The 25,356-nt window shown below is 46.8% G+C and overlaps 1 protein-coding gene across 2 annotated transcripts in view; it reads left to right on the forward strand.

Moving 5' to 3' along the window:
• The window catches only part of csmd3b (CUB and Sushi multiple domains 3b), a 2,718,576-nt gene that overhangs the window by 2,389,772 nt on the left and 303,448 nt on the right, over positions 1 to 25,356 (forward strand). For both annotated transcript variants that reach the window (XM_072467431.1, XM_072467430.1), the window contains 3 exons: positions 3,029 to 3,145; positions 7,891 to 8,004; positions 10,522 to 10,617. In XM_072467431.1, the coding sequence (XP_072323532.1) occupies positions 3,029 to 3,145; positions 7,891 to 8,004; positions 10,522 to 10,617 (327 nt within the window). The remainder of the gene's footprint in view (positions 1 to 3,028; positions 3,146 to 7,890; positions 8,005 to 10,521; positions 10,618 to 25,356) is intronic.

Raw genomic sequence — 25,356 nt, forward strand, 5'->3', positions numbered from 1 at the left:
ACGGATTTCTTTCAACGGACTGTTGTTATGGGCGAGGTGTTTTCAGAACCCCAAAATGTATCATGGAGTTCAACCAACCTCCCCTTTAATGTATTTGTTGCTTTTCCTAGCACATGGTTTGTTCCCTAGGTGTGGGATTACAATTATGGACACGTGGGTTTTTAAACACAAAACAATGTTTATTCCATGAACTCAACTTAACATCTTAAATACACATTGGATCTCTTAACGCCCCTTACTTCAAAGATAAATCCAAAAATATTGCAACAGTAAATAATTCCTCAAAATGGTCCTTCAAACTTCCAAGAGACTTAACGCCTTTAAACAGAATCACATCAGGTTAAAGGCTTTACTATTATGAGTTTAAATCACCCAAATTATCCAGACATAGTATTTCATGGCAGAGATCACAGTAAATCCAGCTCACTGCAAAACACAGACACTCCCCAAGCTCTTTTCCTCCAAACAGCAGCTCTCTGGAAACACACAGACACACAAAAGCTGCTTTTTCAAACTGCAGCTCTCTGCAGACACACAGACACACACTAGGGGCACGATTCTCTGCACCCGCGACTAAGTGCCCACACTGTCGTGAACGGCATCGAGGTTCACGATGGCGCGAAACGGCCGCGATCTCGACCTATTCAGGGCCCAAAAATGGGCTAGGATCGGGGCCGCGAGAAACTCGGGGGGCGAGTCGCGAAAGCAGCGTCGTCAGCGTGCTGGGCATTGGCGCCACATAAAAGCGGCGCCACTTAAATGATGCGGCCGGCGCCACGTAACTGGCATAACTGGCGTGACCCGCGCATGCGTGGTTGCCGTCCTCCCCGAGGCCACCCCGCAAGAAGATGTCGGATGGATCTTGCGGGGCACGGAGGAAAGGAGGTCCTCCTTCAGAGAGGCCGGCCCGCCAATCGGTGGCCACTGATCGCAGCAACCAGATGTGGATGGCGCAGGTGGGAAGCCGTCGTTTTGGGCAGGCCGCTCGGCCCATCCAGGCCGGAGAGTGGCGGGTGTAGCAGAGAATCGTCATTTTGGGTGTCCTGGGCGATTCTCCGGCCTGCGCCACGCAGAACTCGACGAGGCCGTTCTTGCCGCTTGGGTGAATTGCGGGAGGGCGTCGGACCGGTGTTGCGGGGAAAAATAGCGTTCCAGGGGATTCTCCCAACCGGCGCGGGACCGGAGAATCGCGCCCCAGCTCTTTTTCAAATTCAAACTTCAAAATGGTTGACCTAAAACCCAGCTCCACCCACACTCTGACATCACTGCATTTTCTTAAAGGTACATTGCGTAAACATCCATTTCTTAAAGGCACTCTCACATGACACCCTGTTCCATTGTGTCATCAAGCTCTATTTTCTGTCCCAACTGCATTTCAGACTCACGAAGTTCTGGGTCTGCAGCACTTTCCTCATGCTCCAATGCATTACAGATTAAAGTGTTGTGGAACCCAATCCTTACTGGCTCTTCCTGGCTGCCGGCAAATGTGACATATTTACTTTGTTATTACCGCTGAATTTATGAGGACAGCACGGCATTGAGTGCAATATAAAGCAGCTGTCACTGTCAGGAAAGTAAGACCCTATGTTTTAGTTATGAAAATACAAGTCTACCATGCCTGTCTTTTGTGACGTCCCACGTGAAATCAGAGCCAAGTGTAGTTATCTAGAAATATTGCTCACCCCAAGTAAAATAGGCTGGTGTGTGGACACCACTCACTTGGAAAGGTCCATAAACAAAAAAATGACATTAATGATTGTCTTTAAGTTTGCTTGCTGCAGGGTAGATGGAATACTGCAGTGAAATATTAAATGAGCCTGTGTAATATTGGATTGGCTGTTGGATGAATGGTGAGTCTGATTGCGATCATTTCTTTTTTAAATTTAGAGTACCCAATTCATTTTTTCCAATAAAGGGGTAATTTAGCGTAGGCAATTCACCTAGTCTGCACATCATTTGGGTTGTGGGGGTGAAACCCACGCAAACACGGGGAGAATGTGCAAACTCCACACGGACAGTGACCCAGAGCCAGGATTGAACCTGGGACCTCGGCGCCGTGAGGCAACAGGGCTAACCCACTGCGCCACCGTGCTGCCCTCTGATTGCGATCATGAATGTACCAACATTTTCAGTCTGCATTCTTACAGGCTTACCATCTATTGACCAGTAACCGGGGCAGCAATGTAGCACAGTGGTCAGCACTGTTGCTTCACAGCACCAGGGTCCCAGGTTCGATTCCGGGGCTTGGGTCACTGTCTGTGCGGAATTTGCATGTTCTCCCTGTGTCTACGTGGGTTTCCTCCGGGTGCTCCGGTTTCCTCCCACAAGTCCCAAAAGACATGCTGTTAGGTGAATTGGATGTTCTGAATTCTCCCTCAGTGTACCCGAAGAGGCGCCGGAGTTTGGCAACTAGGGGCTTTTCACAATAACTTCACTGCAGTATTTATGAAAGCCTACTTGTGACAATAAAGATTATTAATTAGTTACCAAGGCTGTGAGTGAATAAGGATGGTCAAGCAACCTCAGAAGACTATCCATTCCATGCAGCTCGACCGTTGAACTTGAGCCCGGCTAACGCAGCTGGAAGTTTAATTCTTTCCTCCACCACTTATTTGAGGCTTTCCACATGATCAGAAACACTCCTGACTTAAAGCTAAGGAAAGCTTAGCTTCTGCTTGCTGCAATCAAACAGACGTAGTTCAAAGTTCTTTGGGATTTCCAGCCTTGATTTACTTGCAATTTACTGCAAGACTTTCTCACTGTTTCAGAATACCCCTGCTGCGAGCATTCATCCCTACCAGTGCATGTCGGCTGGCTTTGTTGAAGCAAGAGGCTATCACTGAGTCAGAGAAATAATAAATTGAAGCATGTTTTGGAACTTAAAACTAGAAGCATAACAAATGCCTGAAAATATTTATTTTGCTTTCTGGAGAAATTTGCAGGTATCATAATTATTTATTTTATCACAGTGAACTTCAACTTGTTAATATGTGTGAAATAATTTGTGAAATACAATTGTATCTTTCAGCTCCATGTGGAAGTCGATCAACAGGTTCTGATGGCACAGTGCTGTCACCAAATTACCCCAGAAATTATAGTACTGGACACAATTGTGTTTACTCCATTACCGTCTCCAGAGAGTTTGGTGAGTGAAGCTACCATTCACAATTTACTGAATGGCTTGAGGTTTGCCTGGTATTGAGCTGTTGATATGGTATATTTTCTTTGAGATACAGGATTATTGATCTTGACCACCATATTTCTAAAGTAGATTTGAAAATCATGAGTGCAGATCAAAAAAAAAAGGGAAAATCGCTTCTTTCTACCTTCTTTTACTTGAATTTTTCCTTTTCCTTTTTTTCTTCATCATCACAGTATGCTTGGTAGTTCGAATGGAAATTGATTTCTGGTGGTTTCTCTTGCCCTTCAGTCTGAGAAGAATACTTCGGCTCCCACACATCCATTGGAATACCTCATTATTTGCTACCTCTTGGTTGCTCTCCTTTCTGGCCTGAGCAAGTTTTGGCAACTACCAGCTTGTGCTATGCATGTTGGGAGGTCATCTTCGACAAATTGATCATTCAGTACAGCCAGGCAACATGGGCGGGATTCTGTGATCCTGGGGCTAAGTGTTGATGCCGTCGGAAACGCCGTCGCGTTTCTCGACGGCGTCAACACAGCCTCAGGATCAGCAATTCTGGCCCCTGCAGAGGGCCAGCATGGCACTGGAGTGGTTCACGCCGCTCCAGATTCTGACCCCGGCATCAAATGTGCACCGCGGGATCTGCACATGCGCAGTAGCACCGGCGCCAACGCGCGCATGCGCAGTGGCTTCCTTCAACGCGCTGGACCCGACGCAACATGCCGCAGGACTACAGGGGCAGGCGTGGAAGAAACGAGGGCCCCAGCCAGAAAGGCCGGTCCGCCGATCGGTGGGCCCCAAGCGCGGGCCAGGCCACATCGGAGGCCACCCCCCCCCCCCCCCCCCCCCCACAGGCCGCATCCGGACCTTTCAACGCCGAGGTCCCGCTGGCTGAGAGCAGGTGTGGACGGCGCCGGCGGGACTCAGCGTTTTAACGACTGCCACTTGGCGCATCCCAGGCTGAGAATCGGCCGGCCGGCCGCATAGAGCGGCCCCCGACTGGTGCCGAGCCAACCACGTCGGCGCCAATGGCACCAATTCTCCGCAGAGCGCAGAGCGGAGAATCTCGGGCTGGCGTGGCGCGATTTGCACCGGTCGCGGGGATTCTCCGGCCCGGCCCCGGGCTGAGAGAATCCCGCCCCATGTGTTGATCAATCCTCATCCAGATTCTTCTCTCACCACAGATACTGTCAGGCCTGCTGAGATTGTCCAGCATTTTCTCCTTTCGTGTTGATTTGTACTGTTTCGAATGATTCTGACCATTTTCGATCAATCGTTTCCCAGAAAACTTAGAAGAATTAAAACTTCTAGTTTTCTGGGTGATTATATTACAGACCAACACTGGCCCTCCAAGGTGTCATAATATACCCCAGTATATCATGGTGCAGATACACACACACTGATGGACACACAGCGGGACCAATCAACACACACAACACCGCAGCCAATCACCAGTTAGAGCACACTCACTATAAAGACAGGGGGCATCAGAGTTCCCGCTCAATCGGGATGCAGCCTCCTAGAAGGACAGAGCTTACAGCTTACAGCACAGATCTTCACCATGTGCTGAGTGCATAGACTGGTTCGGACAGGCATAGGTCTTTAGTTTAATCTAACATCGTGTTAACCCACAGTGAAAGTATGTTCAACTGTTTCTAATTTAATAAAATAGTGTTGCACTATTTTAAGTGTTGGTGGCCAGTATGTGTTCCATGGATCCAGAGCACCCAACACATCACAAGGGACACCCCCATCCTCCCATAGGACCTCCCCATCCTCCAGATGACTGCTACTGACTACCACTCCATTGGACTCCCTCCAACCACTGCCTACAGCTTCAGGCCCAACCTTACCCTCCCCATTCTACCCCCCACACACCACAAATGCTGGAACCCCTCCCCCCTCACGACTGTCCAACCTCTTGTAAATTGCCCAACCCTCCCCCCCCCTCCCCCCTCCCCCCTCCCCCCTCCCCCCTCCCCCCCTCCCCCCCTCCCCCTCCCCCCCTTCCCCCCTCCCCCCCCCCTCCCCCCTCCCCACCACCCCATTTGTCTGATTGCCTGAGCACCTGCTCTCCCCAAGTGGTCATACATTCCAGTGGCTGCAACCCCCCCCCGCCAAGGCGCCTGAGCCCCGGCACCACATTCCCAACACTCTAGACTGTCTGACACCCCACCCCAATGTCCAAATTCTTGCCACTTGTCTGACAAACCAATCTTCTCCCTGATTTTAAACTGGTTGTACGTTTGAACATACTTGAGTTATGACAGCCGGTGCCATAAAAAAAGATGTGACCTCCTTGCATCCGACATGACGTCTCCAACTGAATACCCCAGAAGCATGCTACTCTGTATAGTTCTCGCCCGGCCTGAGTTAGAAGGCCGAGCAAGAAAGAATCGTAAAGATTTTAAGGTAAAACTTAGAAGCAGATTATCACTCATGGAAGTTCAGGCCTCATGTTATATTGTGCTGCAGTCTATATCTTGAAGCAGGGTTCGGTGAGGAAAGGATAATTAAAATAATGTAACTGTTCTGAAGTGACTGTCTCAGGGGGAGAAGAAACATTCACATTTGGGAACCGTGTTTTCATGCACTTTTTGCGGAGAACGTAGGGATTTCTACATCTCATTTTCACTTTGTCCTTTATTTTATCAATTTTCTTACTATTCTGAGATGAATATGTCAATTAACATTTGAAACAAAAAATCAAAGTAATAAAATTCAGTGAATAGAGTCATTTGTATCAGGGTAAAAATACAAAATCTGGCACTAATCTATCGTTGATTGTTTGATTCAAGCTTCTTTCCCCATTCCAGTGTATGAGCCAAAGTTTGATCGATGCATGACTTCTTTTCTCATTATCCATTTGGTCTTCATTCGGTTCAAGTAACATTTATGTGTCAAGCGCCAAGATTCTGAGTCATATTTTAATGAAGAAAAAATGTGAAAGCTGTCAAGTGAGAATATTTTTCTCTCACTTACGTTATGTGTTAAAAATGTGCAGTCCTGTGGTTTTGTTAATGATTCATTACTCTGCTGAAAGGACTAATAGCAGTACTATTTAGCAGGCTGATGGCTTCAGCCCCAAAGATAAATGACTCGCATGAGTATGGTGGATGCCCCAGGCAACAGTCTATTGTAAACAGAACTTGATTCATAATTTTCATTGACCTTATGCTGACATTAAAATGACTGATAACTGTGAAACATCAGAGAATCAAATCAGCAGCAATTGATTAGCATACAGGTTGATATATATCCCTTTAGGAAGTTCTCTAAATGTACAGCACGTTCTGCTTCATAAATAAGTATTTTCGCATTAAATGAAATAACAATAAAATTATTTGTGAAATGAAGATCAATTTCCTAAGTGTTTTGTTTGATTTTAGTTTTTTGGTTGATGAGAAGGTTCAGAAAAGCTACCTTAGTTTTAAAGGTAAATGTATTGGGAGCCACTCAAAACTCGATTGACTTGGGCGTGACCGGAAGATCTTGCTGACGGGAGGGGCCGCAAAAATTCCGCCTTTAGTTTAATATTGTAATTTTCTTTCAGGTGTCATAGCTTTACCCTCCACCAGTCCATCACTTTTTGTTGACTGACTGAAGCATAAGAACAGTTTCTCATTACTTACGACCGCCTTAAGGTCAAGTTTTCACGTTGCTATTTTGTAGAAATTCATCAATCCTTCCAATCTGAGAAAACTTTCACAAAACATGAAAGCTCTTGTAAATTTGCAAGGTGAATGGGAAGCAACTATATTCATCCTAAACCTTTTACAGTTTAAAAGCTCTTACCTTTACAGGAGCAGCCCTTTGGATTTCGGCGGCAGCGGTGCGCAGGGGCCTTCTTAGAGGTGAGTAGTGTATTTAAAAAGCCTTACCTTTACAGGAGCAGCCCTTTGGATTTCGGCGGCAGCGGTGCGCAGGGGCCTTCTGGGAGGTGAGTAGTGAGTTTAAAACCACTTACCTTTACAGGAGCAGCCCTTTGGATTTCGGCGGCAGCGGTGCGCAGGGGCCTTCTGGGAGGTGAGTAGTGTATTTAAAAAGCCTTACCTTTACAGGAGCAGCCCTTTGGATTTCGGCGGCAGCGGTGCGCAGGGGCCTTCTTAGAGGTGAGTAGTGTATTTAAAAAGCCTTACCTTTACAGGAGCAGCCCTTTGGATTTCGGCGGCAGCGGTGCGCAGGGGCCTTCTGGGAGGTGAGTAGTGTATTTAAAAAGCCTTACCTTTACAGGAGCAGCCCTTTGGATTTCGGCGGCAGCGGTGCGCAGGGGCCTTCTTGGAGGTGAGTAGCGACTTTAAAACCTACACCTAAATGTAGCTTCTGTCGCATGCAGTGCTTTTGGCTTTATCGGAGTGATTGCTGAGAATGTGAATTCATGCGAGGTGTGTGTATATGCCGCTAATGCCCAGACTGTATTCAGTTGTCACCGGCCAAAATGATCTTCATTAAATATTCAAGTGATTTGCCTTTTGTGATGTGTTGAAAATGCATGCATGAAGGCAGTGGTCTCGATGCAGGTCAGTCTCACCTCTGCCTCCATTCCAGATGGGTCTCCCTTCCCACATTTTTCACCTGTGTCTGTTCCAGGACACAATACATCTTCAGATGAAATGTACCAAATGGTCTTTTTAAAATTTTTTAGCTGTGTTAGGATTCTTTTGCTGTTGGATATTTTGTAAAAATAAACCTCTAACTTCTCTTTCTTTTCCCTCTCTCTCCTGTTATCTATGCTGCTCCTCCGACAGTGGTGTTTGGCCAGTTTGTGTTTTTTCAGACCGCCCTGCATGATGTCGTTGATATATACGATGGACCGACTCAGCAAGCTTCACTGTTGACTTCACTGTCAGGGTCACATTCAGGTGTGAATTGCTATTCCCTTTAGGTTTTTATGTCTCACTTGTTTTCCGGTCACTGTTCTCTATTTTATTTATTTTACCACTATTACAAAACATGTTTTGTAAAATGTGTGCTTGTGGACAAATGTACTATTTCCTCTGGGTTCTTGATTCTACTTATTATAGCAACTTCTACAGAGTGTGTATTTGTCATTTAAGAGCACATCAGAATGGTTGCTTTAAGTTGCAAAAACCTATATCCTCAACAATGGCACCTGTTGAATTCCTTCAATGCACATTTTTCCTGGAGTATACATATTTCCAAATACACAAAAATAAATGTTCTCCTAAAAGCATTAATTCTGTAGGACTACATGGAGATTTAGACTTGCATGTTGATTCTGTGATTTTTAACCATCATTAATACCAAGGAAAATAACATTTAGCTTCAAGGTCAAAAGGCAATATGTCATTTGTGTTGGTGGCATTAGTATTTGATAACGGGCTAGGTAGCAAAGAAAAATTAGTCAAGCTTGTAAAATCTGGGATTCCCTTGTACTTTGAAAACATTGGCTCAAATGTTTGAAATCGGCTCTGGAAGTTTGAATCAGTGGACAGAAGAGAACTTGAAAATTGTATTCTGGGTGTTTGGAACACTGAGAAAGTTTCTACTGAAGTTGTGTGGGACAAATATCATTAGATATTTATATTTTTTAGGGGTGGCGAAGTGGTATTGCCACTGGACTAGTAATCCAGAGACCTAGGGTATGTTCTGGGACCCGAGTTTGAATCCCACCATGACAGATGGTGAAATTTGAATTCAATAAAAATCTGAAATTAAAGTCTAATGGTGGCCATTAAACTATTTTCGATTGTCGTAAAAACCCATCTGGTTCACTAATGTCCTTTAGGGGAGAGAAAGAAATCTGCCATCTGCTGGTCTGGCTTACATGTGACTTCAGACCCACAGCAATGTGGTTGACTCTTAAATGTCCTCTGAAACGACCTAGCACTCATTTCAAGGACAATTAGGGATCGAAAATAAATTTTGGCCCAGCCAGTGGCGTACTCATCCCCTGAATGTATTAAAAAAATATATTCAATGAAACAACATTTTTTGGCTTATATTTAGACCACCACCTAAGTACAGCGTTGAAGGCAGCAGTAAGTGAACTCCCACTGTAAGTGTCAACATCACAACATTTTAAAATCTTTGTCTCCAAACTTAGGGAAGATAGGACAGTTTAAGTCTTACTGTGTTGTGAATAAGACTAAATCCATTTGATTATAACATAATAAATATGTAGTTCTTTTGCATGCCTCAAAGTAATGTTAACTGCTTCATTTGGCTTCAGCATTAACTTGTAATAAAATGAACGCTTGGCTCGATGTTGAAGATTCATGGCACTATTCAAAGAAAAACAGGGAGTTCTGGCCTGGTCAACTTTCCTTTTTCAACCAATAATAATAAAAGATTAACTGGGCATTGATCTAAATTTGTGGGATTTAGTTGTTACATTGCATTCTGTAAAAGTCAACCCACACCAAAATCATTTGCTGTATGTAACATGCTTTGGGGCACCATAAGGCACTTGATATTATAAGTAATATTATATTTAATGGGGAAACTCAACAATGGGCAGCAATTACTGCTAACTCACTACCGCATAAATAAAATAGCTTTGGAGCATTGGCACTATAGGGTGGTGGATGTTCAGTAACTATTGCTAATGGGGAAGTAAGTTCACTGCCCATCAAAATGAAATTACATTCAAAATTACATTCAAAAGCACTAATATGTGAAGAGTAGTAGAAACAACATGTCTCAACCTTTGCTGCTGGGTTTGTCGCTTTGAGTGTAGTATTTCAATTCAGTTCCAGCCCCAGTGTAATCATAGAATCCCTGCAGTGCGGAAAAAGGCCATTTGGCCCATCAAGTCTGCACCGACCCTCTGAAGAGCACCTTAACTTAAGCCCACTCCCCACCCAATCTCTGTAACCTCAACTCACCTTTTGGACACTAAGGGGAAATTTAGCATGGTCAATCCTCCTAATCTGTACATCTTTGGACTGTGGGAGGAAACTGGAGCACCCGGAAGAAACCCACACAAAGACGTGGAGAACGTGCAAACTCCACACAGACAATCATTCAAGGTCGGAATTGAAACAAGGTCCCTGGCGCTGTGAGGCAGCAGTGTGTCACCGTGCAGCCCTATTCCGAGAACAGAAATCTATCCATTGGAATTCACTGAACAATTTGCTGTTAATATTAATGACATGAAATGCAACAGGATGGTTAAAATATTTTTCATTTTGTTAAAATAAGCAATTTGTTTTCTAATGTTATCTAATTGCAATGCTTAAACTTAATATATTAAGGAAAAACAGAAATAGAAAATATGGAAATAATATATTTTACTACATATTTGTTGGCTACCAGAGTCTCTGAGTAAAAGTAACATTTATTTTTGAAGTGCAATCAGTGTATTCAATTTCATTTAATTTTTATTCAATATTCTAATTCCTTATCTTTTGCTTTAGGAGAATCCCTACCCTTAAGTTCTGGTAACCAGATCACAATCAAGTTTATCACAGTTGGTCCAATAACAGCCAAAGGATTTCATTTTGTTTACCAAGGTAGGTTAATGAGTTATTGGCTGAACTAAAATAGAAAACAAAATTAAATTACAATGCCAGAGATTAAAATCTGAAGTAATTGTTGCAACAGCAATGTGTAAGTAAAGACTTGTTGAGAAGGAAGTCCAGTTTTTCTTCCAGGCAAATTTAAGATTGACATGAGGGAGAATTTCTTCACACTAAACACAATCAACATCTGGCATAGACTCCCAGGGAGAGTAATAGAGGAGAAAACTTAATATCATTCAATAAACTTTTGAACATCTGTCTTTCTGGTAGATGAACCAAATAGCCTTCTTTGTCTCTGCTTATTTGGTCATCTTGTGGCTATCATTCCAGAGGGTCTGGGATTTTCCTGTCTTCAATAAACTAGTTTGACTAGTTCTTCACTGGATCGCTGGGTGGCATACTCCAGAGGCAGTAGCAATAATGGTCACATCACTGAACTAGTAATCCAGAGACAGCTGTTCCTAACCCACAACCTGTACCATCGAGAAGAACAGGGCAGCAGATGCATGGGAACACCACTTGGAAGATCCCATCCAAGCCACACACGATCCTGACTTGGAAGTATGGTGTCATTCCTTCATTGACACCTGGTCAAAATTCTGGAACTTCCTTCCTAACAGCATTGGGGGTGTACTTACACTACATGGACAGCAGCAGTTTAAAAGGTGGCTCACTGACATCTTTGCAACATCAATTAGGGATAGGCAATAAAAATGATGGCCTAGCCAGTGGTGCCCACATCCCATGATCGGATTTTTTTTTAAAACAGCCTAATGCTCTGGGAACTGGTGAAACTTAGAATCAGGTCATTAATAAATCTGGGATTGAAAGCTAGTCTCTATTATGGTGATCATGAAACCATCAACAATTGTTGAGAAAACCAACCTGATTCACTGCTGTCCTTTCGGAAAGGAAACCTGCTGCCCTTACAGGGTTTGGCCTGCATGTGACTCCAGATCCCCAATGTTAAACTCTTGTTTTGTGTCCACAATGGAGAATGGTACGATGCAACTTCTGTTGTGTTACCACTGCTTCGCGTTCACATACACCCGGCCTCTCAATGTAGTCTATCAGCAGTCTCTGTTGATTGACGACTTTCGGTTTGACCCGCAGACTGAGGAGGTTTGCCGTCGCACCCGTGTCGAGCTTGTATTTTATCAATATGTCGTTCAGCAACACTGGAATTGTCCATCTGTTTTCGATGGTATCAGCTTCATCATCATTATTGTCACACCTGGTCAGTAAGACTTCTTCAATTTTCAGATTTGGACTCATCGTGTCCCTGGTTCAAATCGGATCAATGAAAAATTAATCTTCACGGGTCATCTCATCAATTGCATTGACTGACTCTGTTTGATCCACTGTAGGACGTGAAAAACATTGCTTTGCAAAATGATTTGTACAGCCACATGTGGAACATATTTTTCCATATGCTGGATATTGCCGTGGCCCATGACGTTTGCCACATCTCTGGCATAAAATGGCGGACCCGGTCGGCCACTTAAAATGGCCGCCCGCACTGAGACCATGTTTTTCTTAATATAAATTTAGAGTATCCAATTCATTTTTTTTCCAATTAATGGACAATTTAACATGGCCAATCCACCTACCCTGCACATTTTTGGGTTGTGGGGGCGAAACCCACGCAAACACAGGGAGAACATGCAAACTCCACATGGATAGTGACCCAAAGATGGGATTGAACCTAGGTCTTGGTGCCATGAGGCAGCAGTGCTATCCACTGCACCATTGTGCTGCCCTGAGACCATGTTTTTTATTGAACTGCGTCACAGTACTAATGATGCTTACGTCTACTTCCATATTGACGCCAAAGTGTTTCAAGCTTAATGTACTGATCTGCTGTGCAGCCAGTTCACTTGCATGGCAGATTTGGGTAGCATTTTCTAATTTCAGATCTTCTTCCCGTAACAATGTCTCACGGAATTTATCATTCGATATCCCAAGCACTATTTGGTCGTGGATCATCGATGACTTTAGATTACTGAAATTGCAGGACTGGGCCTTCAGCTTCAAGTCGATTATAAAGCTATCAAAAGATTCACCTGCTTCCTGGGTACATGTACAAAAATGTAATGTTCAAATGATTTGTTTTTCTTCGGAGAGCAATAACGATCAAAGTACTTTTTCACCTTATCGTAGTTCTTGCTTTTCTCTTTGATGTCAAAAGCAAAGGTGTTGTCTATTTCTCTATTTATATTGCTTGAGGACCTGCTAACGTGAGCAGCAACGCAATATGCCTCTCGTCAGGCTATGTCTTCAGGCCAAGGGCTGAAACATAGAGTCTAAACTGTTGCTTAAGTACACACACATTTTTATCTACGTTGCCTGAGACTAGAAGCTGGTGGGGTGCCTTTAAACCTTCCATCTCTAACTTCACCGTCATTTGTTGCGTTGAGTTGCAGTTGGCCGTAATTCACCAGATCGGCAGAAGAATCTTCTCTTTTCGTCGTTCAGCCTATTTTACCTTGTCGTCTTTGTTGTTATCTTTAAATGTTCTGCACTCCTTGCACCACCTGTGCTCCAGATCTAGCAATGCCCTTAGTCAAGCTGTTCCAACTATAACACTGGCATCTACCCGACAATGGAGAAAATTGCCAAGGTGTGTCGTTTTCGTTCTTTACCCCTGAAGTGTAGAAGATTTTAGTTTGGACGGGCAGCATGGTCGGCGCAGGTTTGGAGGGCAGAAGGGCCTGTTCCTGTGCTGTAGGTTTCTTTGTTCTCTCTTTGTTCTTTGTGTGCACAAAAAATCAGCATCAATCCAACCAGGCCAATTTATGCCCAATTCCTCTGCACTCGATCATCAGCAAAGTGATGAAAGTGGTTGTTAACAGTGCTATCCAGTGCTGCATAAGTAGCAATAACCTATTCGCTATTGTTCCATTGGATTCTGTCAGGGCCACAAAGGTCCTAACTCATTACAGCCTTGGTTCAACATGGACAAAAGAGATGAACTCTAGAGGGGAGGTGAATATGATCGTTCTTGATGTCAAGGCAGCATTTGTTCAAATATGACGTTAAGGATCCCTCGCAAAACTGGAGACAATGGGAATAAGGGGGAAAACCCTTCACTGGTTGGAGGCATAGCTAGGACAAAGGAAGATTGTTATCATTGTTGGAGACCAATCATCTCAGTCCCTGGACATAACTATAAATGCTCCTCAGAGTAGTATCCTAGCACCAACCATCTTTTGATCTTCCATCTATCATAAGGTCAGAAATGGGGATATTTTCTGATGGCTGCACCATGTTCAGTATTATTCATGACTTCTCAAATACCAAAGCTGTCTTTGTCCAAAGTCTTCAAGACATGGACAACATTTAGACTTGTGCTGATAAGTAGCAAATACTGTCCATTCCGCACAAGTGCCAAGAAATGAATGTCTCCAACAAAAGGGGAGTTTAGCACTACTCCGTTGATATAAGTGCTACTGACTGCGGAAGGCTATTTAAAAGTGCAGAGTAATTGATTGGGTGGATCGCTGGTCACTAATAGAACCTACACTCCCTGGTCACCAACAATAATTCGTAACTATTAGAAAATCCACTTTGTGCACAATCTCTTTTCCAGAGTTTAGCCACTTCTATCCTTGAATTATCTTGAACTCAATGGGTGAAATCATTCTTATCTGATTACTTTCATTTTCCCCAAGGGAACACTGTAACATCCTTCTTGAAAACTACTTTAACAAGCAACAGAAGGTTTTTCAGAATTCAAAATATATTTTTCGCCAAATTTGCTTTTGTGGCAAAGACAGTTTGCGAATTGAATTTATGCCCACTTCTGCTATTGTTATTGTTGTTAAACAACAGCAAACAAATTGCCCCAAAGCTAGGTGAGGTTGATTTTATTTATCCAGAGCACTGGATTTCCACTACCCAGGTGGGAAGCTCGAGTCAGAAAGCTGCTGACTCGTCAGATCTTCCTCTGTAGAAAAGCCCTAAATGACATGATCTGCACTCCAGAGTGGTGGATGCAGGAGAGAGTTGGGCCCGCTGACCCCAGAAGCAGAGCAGGACTGGTTCGAAGGTTGTCCTTGGGACTTTGTCCCAGTTTTATTAAAGGCTGTTGGGCCCTATAGCCCTCACCCTCTACACCTTCCATATGCTCCCACTCACTCCCCATGCTACCTTCATGACAACTCCTCCCACCCACCACTACGACCTCTTGTAGCCCCATTTCACCACATGTCACCTCCATGCCTATTCACCTTGTACAGACCAATGACTTGTGGAATTGCTAAGAAAAACACCCATTCACCAATTTACTAAAGAAACTTGTTTCTCCAACCCTCTGAAAGTGTCAATCATACAGATCTTTGAAGTATCAATGATGGGGGCTTCAAATACTTCACACCTCTTAATCTTGCGCAAATAAACATAGAGATATTGCCAAAAGTGACCACAAAGAACATTTTATTATAATCAATTAAATATATCAATCAAACAAAGCCAACAGTTATTTCCAGTTATAAAAACAATCTCAACGGAGATAATGAGCTGGACCTTGCTCCAAAATCGCGGCCGGAGCGGGGGCAGAGAATCCATGTTCCCACAAGAAATCGGGACCGGCGCCGGTTCCCCGATTCTGCGGGCGCCGGAAAGCGGCATATACGTGCTGTCTGGGACCTACCTGGAGGTAGAGGCCGCTCAGCCATTCTCTGCCCCCGATCGGGTGAAGTCCCAACAGCGTGGAACTAATGTGCTCCAGCCAATCGGGATACTCGCGTGTCGGCTGCAGACTCGGTCAGCGGCCGCCCTGGTCGGGGTTGGGCCGATCGGAGGCCAGGGGGAGCCTTATCGGGTATGGCTATACCTTTTGGACTTTGGTTTTGATTCAGTAGGGGCTGCTTAGCACAGGGCTAAATCGCTGGCTTTGAAAGCAGACCAAGGCAGGCCAGCAGCACGGTTCAAATCCCGTAACAGCCTCCCTGAAAAGGCGCCGGAATGTGGCGACTAGGGGCTTTTCACAGTAACTTCATTTGAAGCCTACTTGTGACAATAAACGATTTTCATTCATTTCATTTTCAGTAATTTACATGAATGCTATGTTCATGAAGGCTCTGAGGAATCATGGTTCATGGAGAAGCTGGCCCGACTCCATGAAAATTGCAGGCAGCTACGTGATGGGACCCCCATGAGGTAATCAGCCAAGCTGCGGGCTCGCTGCTTGTACCTTACTCGACCCACTGGAATTTGGGAACGCTGGAATGGGGCAGGAAATCCTAGAATCATGTGCTGCCTACCATTTTTTGAATGGATCCAACGTTATTCTGACTTGTGAAAATCTGGGCCATAGAGTAATATACTGGACAGAAGATGGTCATGCAGAACAATCCAGTCAGCCCTACGCTCCCACTTGGTAACTGTAACCCTGCACGTTTATTGCTTTCAAGTCTCCATCCCATTTCCTTTTTATATCTTAATCTTTATTATTGTCACAAGTAGGCTTACATTAACACTGCAGTGAAGTTACTGTGAAAATCCTCTAGTCGCCACACTCGTGCGCCTGTTCAGGTACACAGGGAGAATCCAGAATGTCCAATTCACCTAACAAGCACGTCTTTCGGGAGCTGTGGGAGGAAACCGGAGCACCCGGAGAAAACCCATGCAGATACGGGGAGAACGTGCAGACTCCGCACAGATGGTGACCAAAGCGGGAATTGAATCCAGAACCCTGGTGCTGTGAAGCAACTGTTGTGTTATGTACTCTGGGATAACACAGGCTGCAACTGGATGCACCTTTAACCAAAAGATACTCCAGACCTTGAAGTTAGTTCAATCTGATTTATTGAACCAGCAACACAGTTAGCACAGTTCTCTATGAGTTCAGCTCTCTCCTAACCTAAGTGTGGTTACTCTGTCTGACTGAACCAGACTAGCTCTTAGCCATGTGCTGGAGGTGTGATACTGTAAATACACCCTGACTCACTCTGTAGATGTTCATCAGTGGAAAGAGGCGGAGTGTGAGTGCCTCGTGCCTTTTATAGTGAGATACCACCCTTGAGTGTCCTGCCTGCTCATTGGTCATGTCCTGTTCTCTGAGTTCATTCGCTGCCTGTTTGTGCCTGTCTGTATATCATTATCTGCATGTCTGCATATCATGACATCTCACCTTTTTTAAATGTTTTGTTGGCACATGGGAACGTACTTATATGTGGTGGCATATATTGACATATTAACAAGCGGTGGCATGTGTGAACGTATTTACATGTGAAGACAGCTGTCTAATGTGAGAAAACAGAACATAGCAAACAAAACAAATGTTCATAAGTCCAGTCTCTGGGGCTTGCGGCTGATCCTTGTCGACTGCTGGAGTGGTGGTGGTGGGGAAGCCGGCGCCGTGACAGGTGGGATGGAAGCCTGACTGGTGGCATTAAAGTTAGAGGTATAAGGAGGTGGCAAAACAACGGACGGAAACGGAGAAGAAAGCGGTTTCGGGCAGGCAACCTTGCGCAGTGCCTGTCTATTTCGGTGCACAACAGAACCATCAGCTATACATACAACATACGAGCAGGGCGCAGCCTGTCAAACAACAACAGCTGGAGCAGACCAGCCACCATCCGGTATCTAGATCCTGACAGTGTCTGCCGGGGATAACACTGGCAAATCGGTGGCATGAGCATCATAGCCCTGCTTTTGCTGGTTTCGGAGCTGCTGCACCTTCTGCAGCACCGGAAGGTGATTCCAGTGTATGGCTGGAAGTGTCGTCCGCAGGTCCCTGTTCATCAGGAGCTGAGCCGCGACATGCCAATGGACAGTGGGGTCGCCTTGTACGCAAGCAGCGCGAGGTAGATGTCAGAAGCAGAATCCATGGCCTTGCAGATGAGCTGTTTCACAATGTGCACCCCTTTTTCAACCTTCCCATTGGACTGCGGATAGTGTGGGCTGGAAGTGACATGTTTGAAATGGTATGACTTGGCAAACATAGACCACTCGTGGCTGTTGAAGCACGGGCCATTGTCACTCATGACAGTGAGTGGGATGCCAGGGTAATTGGAGAAATAGTCAATAATCATCACGTAGACACGACCATTCGCACGAAAGAGGTCGATGCCAACCTTAGACCACGGGGAAGTCTCGATTTCATGCTGCTGAAGCGTCTCCTTGCTCTGCGCTGGCTGGAAGCGTTGACAGGTCGCACAGTTGAGGACCATATTCGAGATATCCTTGCGAATACCGGGCCAGTAGACAGCCTGCCTGGCTCTGCATCTGCACTTCTCGACGCCCAGGTGGCCCTCATGGATTTGGAGGAGCACCAAGCTCTGGAGACTGAGTGGAATGACAATCCAATCCAGCTTGAGGAGGATACCATCAATCACCGTCAGGTCGTCCTTTACATTTTAAAATTGAGGGCACTGCCCTTTCTGCCAGCCATTGGCGAGGTGGTGCATGACACGCTGCAAGAGGAGGTCTTTGGCTGTCTCCTCGCGGATACGAACCACCTTCTCATCAGACGCCGGGAGGGTGCTAGCACACAGCTGCACTTGTGATTCAATCTGCTGGATGATTTCCAGCGGTTCACTAGGCAATGTGATGGAGCGGGACAATGCATCAGCGATGATGAATTCCGTGCCAGACGTGTACACTCAGTCAAAGTCGTACCTTCTGAGTTTGAGGAGGATGTGCTGCAACCGAGGCGTCATGTCGTTCAGGTCCTTGTGGATAATGTGGACCAGAGGCCTATGATCCGTCTTGACAGTGAATGTCGGCAGGCCGTAGACATAGTCATAAAACTTGAGAATGCCAGTGAGAAGACCAGGCATTCCTTCTCTATTTGCGCATACCTTGTTTCGATGGGCGTCATGGCCCTCGATGTGTAGGCTACCAGTGCCCAGGATGAAGTGTCATCGCATTGAAGCAGCACCGCACCAATGCCATCCTGGGTCGCATCTGTTGAGATCTTTATCTCCCTGTTTGGGTCGAAAAATACCAAGATGGGTGCAGTGGTGAGCTTGGCTTTCAGCTCCAACCACTCTGCCTGATGTGCTGCCTTCCACTCAAAGGCATTGGACTTTTTCGTAGGGCCGTGTTGTGTGAGGTCAGGTTTGGGATGAACCTGCCCAGAAAATTGACCATGCCCAGAAAGCGCAACACCACCTTCTTGTCTTCAGGGACCTTCATGGCTTCGATGTCCTTGACCTTGTCTGTGTCGGGGCACATGCCCTGCTGAGAGATCTGGTCACCTAGGAACTTGAGTGTCGACATGCCAAAGCAACATTTGGACCTGTCCAGCTTCAGGCCATTGGCATGGACATGGCGGAATACTTGCTGGAGATGGGAAACATGCTCTTCAGGGGTCGTGGACCATATGATGATGTCGTCCACGTACACACAAATCCCTTCAATGTCATTGTGTAAACCCGCTGCACGAGGTTCAGCTGCTTGCAGGCATACGCGCCAAGTAGGGATGCCCTGTCTGGCTTGACAATTTCAAAACGTAACCATGCATGGGTGCTCCGGTGAGAGACGAGTAGATGGCAGGATCCCAGTGCCGTGATGGCATTTCCTTTGCAGCCCAGGAGCCTGTAGGCTGCTGGAAGGACCTTGGGGGGCGTCTTGATGCTTTTGAAATCTGCCTGTGAGAGGAGGTTGGCAGAAGTACCTGTGTCCAGCTTAAACTGGATGGAGCAGTGGTTGACCTGCATCACCGCACGCCATTTGTCCGCAGAATCCACAGCGAGGATGGATTGACTTTGTGATGAGTTGGATGTGGCATATTCACATTTGGTAATGATGCCCACACAGTAGGCGGAGTCCAGGCATTCTTCCTCTGGATCCATTGTGCTGCCAGGATCAGAATCCTGTAATCATTGTTGCACACTCTGAATGCGCCATCGTCGGAATTGGGTGCGCTGGCTCCTGACTGGTGGTGCAGACCTGCACAAGGCTGCTTAGTGTCCCAGCTTCCCGCAGTTTAAACATCGCCTGCCTCTTGCAGGGCAGTGTTTCTTTAAGTGGCCATTGCCGCAGTTCGAGCACGTCATGGCATCGTCATCCTGACGCTCCGCATGTCGTAGCACATGCGCAGTGCGGCTGTTGGCCGCTTCGTTATCCCGTTTGCATCACGCCTGCGTGGGGCCCCGGAAAGAGCACGCAAAATGGCCGCTTTCATCAATGCTGAGGCACTGCATCCAGGAGATGGCCTGTGCACACTCTCTGCCTCGTGGGAAGCAGGTTTCTCATTTTCAGCCGATTTGTATTGGGCATAGTAATTTTTGGTGTGCTCATGCACTGTGCATGTTTCAATCGCGATTAGCAGGGTCATATGCTTGATTTTCAGTTGTTGCTCTCTCAGAGGATCAGAGTGAACTCCAAAAACGATTTGGTCTCTGATCATGGAGTCAGCAATATCAACAAAGTTGCAGGACATCGCTAGCAGGCGGAGGTTAGTTAAAAAGGAGTTGAAAGATTCATCTTTACCTTGTAGACGCTGTTTGAATATGTAGCGCTCGAAGATTTCATTGGTGTCCACTTCACAGTGACTGTCAATCGTGTCCAGGGTGGTCTGAAACTTTGTCTTGTCCTGGCCTTCGGTGAAGTGAAAAGAGTGGAAGAGTTTGATTGCTTGATCACCCGCTGTTGAGAGGAGAAGTGAGATCCTCCTTGCATCAGACGCACCCATGAGGTCTGAAGCTTCGATGTACAGCAGAAACTTCTGCTTGACTGTCCGCCAGTTGGCACTGAGATTGCCGGAGGTCCTGAGCTGGTGAGGAGCCTGAATCTTCTCCATGGTGCCGGGATACATTCGCTGGTCGTCACGGAACGGACTGAGGTAAACCACATCGATTAAGCAGTCTCCTGATAACATGTTGTGTTATGTACTCTGGGATAACACTGGCTGCAACTGGATGCAGCTTTAATCAAAAGATACTCCAGACCTTGAAGTTAGTTCAATCTGATTTATTGAACCAGTAGCACAGTTCTCTATGAGTTCGACTCTCTGCTAACCTACGTGTGGTTACTCTGTCTAACTGAACCAGACTAGCTCTTAGCCACGTGCTGGAGGTGTGGTACTGTAAATATACCCTGACTCATTCTGTAGATGTTCTTCAGTGGAAAGAGGCAGAGTGTGAATGCCTCGTGCCTTTTATAGTGAGAATCTACCCCTGAGTGTCCTTCCTGCTCATTGGTCATGTCCTGTTCTCTGTGTTCATTAGCTGCCTGTCTGTGCCTGTCTGTATATCATTATCTGCATGTCTGCATATCATGACAGCAACAGTGCTAACCACTGCTACTGTGCCGCCCCAGCATTCAAAATAACTAACTGTTTCTGCACCCACCACCCTGGTAGGTGGCGAGGCCCAGGGCATTGCCACTCGCTGTGTAAAAAAACTCTTCCTCACATTCCCCCTGCATCTCTTTGCCCCAAATCTTGAATCTGTGTCCCTTAGACCCTTAGTCCTTGTACAATCAATTAATGGCAAGAGTTTTTCCTTGTCGACCTTATCTAAGCTAGTCATAATCTTCTATACCTCAATCCAATCTCCCCTCAATGCTCCAAGGAGATCAACGCCAGACTTTCTAACTTAACCTCTTAACCTTGTAACTAACCCCCAATCCCCACCACCCCCACCCTCCATTGCTGGAAGCATTCTGGTAAATCTCCTCTGCACCCTCTCAAGAACCTTCACATTTTTCCTTAAGTGTGGTGACCAGAACTGGGCATAGTGCTCAAATTAGGACCTGAACAGAGATTTATATGGGTACAGCATAACTTCCATGCTTTTGTAATCAATGCATCTTTGAAGTCCAAGACATCATTTGCTTTGCCAACCACACTCACAATATTTTCTGCCACCTTCAAAAATTGATGCAAATACCCCCACATGTCTCTCTATTCCTGCTCTTTAGAATTTTGCAATAAATTCGGTATTGCCTCTCTTCACTCCGTCTGTCAAACTGCATTACCTTACACAGCTCTCTATTGAATTTCAACTGCCATTTGTCTGCTTGTTCTGCTAGCTTTTTATTGTCTTGTTGCAGGAAAGTTGTATCATCCTCATTATTGTTTTCCATTCCTGCAAGTTACATATCATCAACAAATTACTCTGTGTTCCAAGTTCCAAGCCATTTATATATAGCAAAAGAAAACAGTGTCCTAGAAATGACCATTGAGAAACACCACTGTCTTATGTCCTCCAGTGTGAAAAACAGCCATCTACCACAAATTGCCTATTATTGTCCTTAAGCCAACGTTTCACACTGCCATCCCCTCCCCCCTCCCCATTCCTTAAGCCTCAATTTTGTTTATCAGTCTTTTATGAAAGCCATGTGGACAACATCTTCTATCAATGTTACTTCATCAAAAAATTCAATTCCATAAGTCAAGCACAATCTGCCATTTACAAATCTGTGCTGGCTTTCCTTAATTAGCTCCAACCTCTCCAAGTAACTGTTGATTTTATTTTCCTGATTAAGGATTCCAAAACCTCATTTTAGACTAATGGGTGAGTTGTTGGTAGGAGAGATCTTGCATCCTTTCATGAACAAAGATTTACCACTCTCCAATCCTTTGGCATTGTAGCGCACAATGACTTACGAGAGAGACGAGAAGTGATGAAGTCGATTCAGGCTGTATTAAGTGAGACTTGTCCCCAGCAGCTCAGCAACAGAATGAAGCGGCGGGGAGAAGCTCGGGTTCTTATACTCCGCCTTCAGGGCGGAGACAGGAGTCGGCAGCCAACCAGGACCCGGGATCTGTCAGCCAATAGCATCACGGCTTCACAATCCCACATGACCCCCTAATACATACCACCACATTCACCCCTTGTTAAAAAGGAACCCGGCGGGGTGGTGGCTCGCATGGTGGTAGGGGTTTACAAGGTTGGCCCTGGAAGGAAAATTCGGACATTTTACTACAGTTTAACCCTACACTGGGCTATGTACAAGTTTGTGAAAACTATTTACAATATTAGCAAAAAAATTCTTTTTTTTTGTTACAACAACATTCTTGGTGTCACGCGGATTCCACGAGTCGAGCGGGCGGTCTGGTCTTCCTCGTCGATCGCCTCAGCTCCGGTGGTGGTGCAGGTGCTTGTTCGGGCGTTGTCGTCTCCGGGAGCGTTTCGGTGTTTGTTCCTTTTTTACTCCTGGGCGGGCACGGGAGGAGGACCGATCCCCCCGGGAAGGGGGCGGTCGCGGGGTGCACCGGTGGCAGGGAGGGGATGATCGGTATCGGGGGGGTGTGTGTGTTGCCGGCGGGCGCCAGGTCCCGCAGGGAGACCGTGTCCTGTCGGCCGTCGGGGCACGCCACGTAGGCGTACTGCCGGTTCGCGTGGAGAAGGTGAACTCTCTCGACCAACGGGTCCGATTTGTGTGCCCGCACATGTTTCCGGAGCAAGATGGGTCCTGGGGCCGCCAGCCAGGTCGGCAGCGACGTTCCGGAGGAGGACTTGCTAGGGACGACAAGGAGGCGCTCATGAGGCGTTTGGTTAGTGGTGGTACACAGCAGCGACCGGATGGAGTGGAGAGCATCCGGGAGGACCTCCTGCCACCGGGAAACTGGGAGATCCCTGGACCGTAGGGCCAGTAGGACGGTCTTCCAGACCGTGCCATTCTCCCTCTCTACTTGCCCGTTCCCCCGGGGGTTGTAGCTGGTCGTCCTGCTCGAGGCTATACCCTTGCTGAGCAGGAACTGGCACAGCTCGTCATTCATGAAGGAGGACCCCCTGTCGCTATGGATATACGCGGGGCAACCGAACAGTGTGAATATGGTGCCAAGGGCTTTAATGACTGTGGCCGCTGTCATGTTGGGGCAGGGGATGGCGAAGGGGAAACGAGAGTACTCGTCCACCACGTTCAGGAAGTATGCGTTGCGGTCAGTGGAGGGGAGGGCCCTTTGAAATCCAAACTGAGGCGTTCAAAGGGGCGGGAAGCCTTGATCAGGTGCGCTCTATCCAGCCTGAAAAAGTGCGGTTTGCACTCTGCGCAGATGTGGCAGTTCCTGGTGACTGTACGGACCTCCTCCACAGAGTAGGGGAGGTTGCGGGACTTTACGAAATGGTAGAATCGAGTGACCTCCGGGTGGCAGAGGTCCTCGTGGAGGGCTTGGAGGCGGTCTATTTGTGCGTTGCCACATGTGCCGCGGGATAGGGCATCGGACGGCTCGTTCAGCTTTCCGGGACGGTACAAGATCTCATAGTTGAAGGTGGAGAGCTCGATCCTCCACCTTAAGATCTTGTCATTTTTAATTTTGGCCCGCTGTGCATTATCGAACATCAAGGCTACCGACCGTTGGTCGGTGAGGAGAGTGAATCTCCTGCCGGCCAGGTAATGCCTCCAATGTCGCACAGCTTCCACTACGGCGTGGGCTTCCTTTTTCACTGAGGAGTGGCGGATTTCTGAGGCGTGGAGGGTCCGGGAGAAAAAGGCCACGGGTCTGCCCGCTTGGTTAAGGGTGGCCGCCAGAGCTACGTCGGATGCGTCGCTCTCGACCTGGAAGGGGAGGGACTCGCCGATGGTGCACATCGTGGCCTTTGCGATATCCGCTTTGATGCGGCTGAAGGCCTGGCAAGCCTCTGTCGACAGAGGGAAGGTCGTGGTCTGTATTAGGGGGCGGGCCTTGTCTGCATACTGGGGGGACCCACTGGGCGTAATATGAAAAGAAACCCAGGCAACGTTTCAGGGCTTTCAAGCAGTGGGGGAGGGGAAATTCCATAAGGGGGCGCATGCGTTCGGGGTCGGGGCCTATTATCCCATTGCGCAATACGTATCCCAGGATGGCCAACCGGTTTGTGCTAAAAACGTACTTTTCCTCGTTGTATGTGAGGTTCAGGGCGTTAGCGGTCTGGAGGAACTTTTGGAGGTTGGCGTTGTGGTCCTGCTGATCGTGGCCGCAGATGGTTACGTTGTCGAGATACGGGAACGTGGCCTGCAACCCGTGCTGGTCAACCATTCAGTCCATCTCCCGTTGGAAGACCGAGACCCCTTTTGTGACACCAAATGGGACCCTTAGGAAGTGGTATAGACGCCCGTCTGCCTCGAAGGCTGTGTACTTGCGGTCACCTGGATGGGGAGCTGGTGGTAGGCGGACTTGAGGTCCACGGTGGAGAAAACCTTATACTGGGCAATCCGATTGACCATGTCGGATATGCGGGGGAGAGGGTACGCATCTAGCTGTGTGTACCTGTTGATGGTCTGACTATAGTCTACGACCATCCTTTGCTTCTCCCCGGTCTTTACTACTACCATCTGGGCTCTCCAGGGACTATTGCTGGCCTGGATTATGCCTTCCTTCAGCAACCGCTGGACTTCAGACCGAATAGATATCCGGTCCTGGGCGCTGTACCGTCTGCTCCTAGTGGCGACGGGTTTGCAATCCGGGGTGAGGTTTGCAAACAAGGACGGCGGTTCAACCTTGAGAGTTGCGAGGCCGCAGATAGTGAGTGGGGGTATTGGGCCGCCGAATTGAAATGTTAGGCTCTGCAGGTTACACTGGAAATCTAATCCCAGTAATGTGGGCGCGCAGAGTTGGGGAAGGACGTAGAGCCTGTAGTTCTTAAACTCCCTCCCTTGTACCATTAGGTTTGCGATGCAGAACCCTTTGATCTCTACGGAGTGGAATCCTGCAGCTAAGGAAATCTTTTGCGTGCTTGGATGGATGGTCAGAAAACAGCGTCTTACCGTGTCTGGGTGAATAAAACTTTCAGTGCTCCGGGAGTCGATCAGGCATGGTGTCTCGTATCCGTTGATCAGCACTGTTGTTGTCGT

The sequence above is a fragment of the Scyliorhinus torazame genome, chromosome 11 (assembly GCF_047496885.1).
Source record: "Scyliorhinus torazame isolate Kashiwa2021f chromosome 11, sScyTor2.1, whole genome shotgun sequence".
Taxonomy (NCBI): Eukaryota; Metazoa; Chordata; class Chondrichthyes; order Carcharhiniformes; family Scyliorhinidae; genus Scyliorhinus; species Scyliorhinus torazame.